The sequence below is a fragment of the Diaphorina citri genome, unplaced genomic scaffold, assembly GCF_000475195.1.
Source record: "Diaphorina citri unplaced genomic scaffold, Diaci psyllid genome assembly version 1.1 scaffold63709, whole genome shotgun sequence".
NCBI lineage: Eukaryota > Metazoa > Arthropoda > Insecta > Hemiptera > Psyllidae > Diaphorina > Diaphorina citri.
Window position 1 is genome coordinate 5,824 of NW_007440968.1, and position 4,669 is coordinate 10,492.

A 4,669-nucleotide genomic window follows, 5' to 3' on the forward strand; every position below is an offset into this window, starting at 1 on the left:
TATATCGCCAAATCCGCCGAACATAATCGCCATTCCGCGAACAAATCGCCAAATCCGCGAACATAACGGAAACCGGAACCATTAATCGCCCAACATCCGCGAACAAAATCGCCAAATAGATTTAATAGGATTTGCTTCAATAGAAATCCGCGCGAACATAATGCGAAATCCGCGAAACATAATCTGCGAATCCGCGAACAGAAATCGCGAAATCCGCGCGAACATAATCAGCCAAATCCCGGCGAATAATACGGCAAATCTGCGAACATAATCGCCCAAATCCCCGCGACTAATCGCCAAATCCGCGGAACATAATCGCAAAATCCCGCGAACATAATCCGAAAGTCTACATAGGAACGATAGTGATAAATGTTACCATTATTAAGAAACAGATAAAAAAATACAGTCGAACCTGGAAAACGAGAATCCAAGGACACGCACTCATTTTTCGTTTATATGATGGTAAACCTAAATATTAAAATTAAAAAACCGTCCCGAATTTTTCTGGACAAAAACGAAATTCGGAAAACAGGCCATAAATGAAAAACTAACGGAGCGCCGGACCCCCCTGAAATTCGGGATAGTCCCGCCAATTCGGCGGGACGTTTTGGCAAGCCTAAGGAGATACCCAAGGACCCTAATATTCCTATCCTCTAGTTTCTAGGTCTTTATGCTACGAAAGAAGATCGGCGCCCATTTTTTACTTTCCTTACTCCTAATAGGAAGGAAGTAAGAGACTCGGGTCCAAATTTCGACTGGTCAGTTTTTAAGTGCCCAAAACACGTTTTGAGGTCCCCTAGAGCCATAAAATCTCCAAAGGTTCAGCCATATGGTCCGTGTTGTGTCTGTGTGTCTTGTGTTGCTGCTCTGTCTGTCTGCTGTCTGTCTGTAAACAAACTTGATAAAATATCTCCCGAGACGCGTTAAGAGCTAGAGACCTTGACAATTTGGTATGAGATGTCACATGTGAACACAGGATGCGACACGAAACTTGAGTTAAGATCGGTGCACACGTTGGCGCATTTTACCCCACGCTTTTGGCGGTTTTCGGTGTAGATTAACAATACCCCCCCCCCCCCCCTCGTCGGGAACGGTACAGACCTAAGAGACATAAAATTGGTATGTAGTCTCACTAAATGTGAGCAAGGATGAAACACAAAACGTTTTGGTTGAGATGTTCGCGCTTGGCGGTATTTGACTCGCTTTGGACAGATTTCGGACCTTTTTGGCCGTTTTCAGCTATACTGACTAAACGGTTGGATGATATGTAAAAGTTACTATATGAACCAATAAAAATAAGCATCCATTCAATTAGGATAAGGAAAGCGTGGGATGTTCACACCCAGATTTTTATATTCTAAAAAAAGCTACGTAGCCCATCCGCTAGTTTCAGGTAGTTTCCTGAGGCGACCCAGCAATGAGGGCATATCCCACTCAGTAGCTACCAGCTGACCGTCACAGTTCCGGACGAAGCCGGGTCAAGCCAGTCGTGGTGTCATCTTCAGACCATCGTACGCGAATCTGCCCTCTGTCTGGGCCAACCCACTTCCTCATTGATATCCTGTGGGGAGAACATTGAAAATGAAGTGTCCCGGTTCCCGCGTTCGATCCCCAACCATAGAAAAAAAAAATGCACACGTTTTTCGATATCAACCTATTTTCAAAGGATTAGTTGTCCTGGTGTTCCTCGTCGCTTGCACCCAGCACCTACAATGGGAATATTGTGTCCTCTTTCTTCCCATCTGACTGAGAGCGCAATACTACGACCAAAGACCACATGTGCTAATGTAGCAGTTGTTTCATACTGCTACGAAATAAAAACCGGGCGGTGAAACGCTCATCATTTAAAAAAAGTGAAAGGAAAATATTTTCAGAGGTGAAGCCACTTCAAGTAAAAATCATCGATTTACTGAGAAGCTGACGAAAAAAGTCGACCCTATCTTGAACACGGGGAAATTGAAGGTAACCTCTGTGGGCGAGTGGTAAAGAGCCGACCAATGGCAGCATGTACAAGTAAAAAAAAATAAAGAAAAAAAAAAAAATGCGTGAAGAAATAATGGTGATTGGAATAACATGAAAAAACTTGTAATACCCGTGATACCCAGTACCCCCACAAAGTTGGTCGAAGAGGCTATTGCTTCACCCACAAATATTCATCGTTTTTTTTTTTTTTTTTTTTTTTTCTTAAGAGGAGTGTTCCCCATCACCGGTTTTTATTTCATACGCAAGTGAAAGAACGGCTACATAGACGCATGAGGTAATGATGTCGTAGCATGTTCCGTCGACCGTGTACTCGCGTCTCTATCAGATGTGGATGATTGTGATTGCATTGATTGGATTTGATCCATGTTTCACTTGATGATGGATTGATTGCATATTGATTCTGACATATTTGATTAGTATTGATTGATTGGTCGATTGACGTTGATTTGACCTCAACCTCATTAAGGTTCTGCCGCCAATACCCGTAGCCTCCCCTGTACGATGTGCTCACAATGATATTACTACCGCCACAGCATCCAGTACATCCTACGCTCTCTGTCTTGCGAGTTCCCAGGCCGGGCTGTGAAGGAGTAGGGCTTGGAGTGAGAGCACCCACGGGGCACAGGTCGACTCACGTTTGCCTGAGAGTTCGGATAGGAAGAGCTTCTCACGCAGGTATCCCCACCTGAAATAATTCGGAAGTCTAATACACAAATGTGGTAATAGCTAGTCACAAATGTTGTTCCCTCGCTTAATACACTACCACTGACTCTATGACTTGACTTGACATCGTCGAACCACCAAATCATCCAGGATCCCAGAGTTCACCATGCTAGTCACTCTCCACCCACTGAGGTTGATGATTCGGAAAATGTGACACACATCCCTCAGCTTGGATGATTTATATGATTGGAAAAGAGTTGCAGAGATGGAAGTGAGGAGGAGAAAGGGCGAGGAGGCCGAAGCACGGAAGGTGAAAAGAATGTGTGAATCAAGACCTGGGTGAGAAAAAATTTATCAGGACCATGAGGTACACAATAGGGCTGCCTGGAAGAGACTGACAAGAAACGTCGACCTATTTAAATAGGCAAAAGGCCAGGAAGAAGAGGAGGTCCAATTTCAAACTGATTTCTAGTCTTTATCACTTAAGTTCTATGAACCACAGCAGAAGGTCAAGGAACAACCAGCAGGAAGGCTATGAACCACAGCAATATGCAAAGCATGGTTGTAAAATTACTTTGAATATGTCAAATTCAATATTTAGATATACACTTTATTTATTTCTGTCCACTAGTGCCCACGTAAGACCAAAGAGTCTTTTTTTTTTTTTTTTTTTAATACTTCTCATGTATCCCTCAGTATCCATTTATTGTTACAATTGAGTTTCCTAATGATTAATGATATTTGTACATAGCGTAAGAAAATGCTACGGCTACTAGTTCCATTTTCCTTATTTTACAATAGCTTACTGACACATTACTACCTAAACCTTCCCCTTTGCTTACCTGCCATGTCGGACCCTCGTCCAGGGTTCCCAAATCATCGTACCCTGCGTCCCTTCCGGATGCAAACCGAACTACATCTCGTACAACGTGGGAATACATCTAGTCATGATGTCTTCACCAGAGGCCCAAATGTCTTTGTCGCTCTAACAGACTCTGCAATTAGGTCATATCACTATTTAGTTACAGCTGAGACCAGTGCTAGCAGTGCCCACTAGCATTAGAGGTTCATTAAAATTTTTTTTTTTTTTTTTTTTCAAGACGTTTGACAGAGGGAACTGTAACTGCTAGGGTTTTATCATCCCAAAACCAAAGAGAGAAGGAAGGCAGGATAGGAGAAAGCCAGCCATTCCAAGAACAGACATTACCACTTCAGGATAAAATCTGCACTGGGCAGAAATCGAACCCGTGGCCTAGCGCTTACAAGGCAGAATTGTTACCAACTTAGCTAACTAGGCTGGCATTTTCAGATTTATACCTACCCCTATCCAATGCCTGTTGATACTTTGAAGAAAGACCCTGCTGGGAATCAAACCCCAGGACCTTTGACGTGTAACCCTAGTGTAAGTCCCACTGGGTCACAGAGGTTGTTAGTACTTTGAACAATTGCCTAGGCCCTAGGACAATGTCTAAGTACTATTCAAACCTGTAAAACTTACCTCTTTCCTGAAAAGTCAATATCAGTGAATCTTGAGCGATCACTTCCGAAGGCCATGCTCTGATCTTGCAGATCACACTCCCCACCCTGATCACAAATAGGACAATCCAGAGGGTGATTGACCAGCAAGAACTCCATAACACCTTCCCTGGCTCTACGTGTCATTTCTGAGTTGGTCTTCACTCGCCAGCCTTTCATCACTGGCATAGCACATGCTGCAACTGGCTGAAATAATGATTTTTTTTACAATTTAATAGAAACTAGTGTTTCTGTGAACTGTAGACCTCACTCAGATTCTTTTGCCTAAGCTGAGACTTTAACAATAACGTCCTATCATATTGACAATTATTGTTTAACTTGGTACCTATTTGAATTTTGGACAAATTTAGGATTTAGAAAAATGTCCTGCTTTTAAAAAATGTCTTCTGGGTAATCCTACGTATGAATGGGTAACCCTATTAATGTAATTATAATATAATTTTATTTTATTATGAAAACTTACCACATGATGACATTAGTGGTAAGT

At 42.5% G+C, this 4,669-nt stretch overlaps 1 protein-coding gene across 2 annotated transcripts in view; it reads right to left on the reverse strand.

Annotated features, from left to right (window-relative positions):
• The window catches only part of LOC108254378 (NADH-ubiquinone oxidoreductase 75 kDa subunit, mitochondrial-like), a 10,076-nt gene extending 5,712 nt beyond the window's left edge, over positions 1–4,364 (reverse strand). Inside the window, exon 1 of one of the 2 annotated variants that reach the window (XM_026833180.1) lies at positions 4,319–4,364. In XM_026833180.1, coding sequence (XP_026688981.1) covers positions 4,319–4,350 — 32 coding nt within the window. In that variant the 5' untranslated portion in view covers positions 4,351–4,364. Of the gene's footprint in view, positions 1–4,266 lie in introns of both variants that reach the window. The other variant, XM_017449377.2, reaches the window with a different exon arrangement.
• Positions 4,365–4,669: the final 305 nt, after the last annotated feature.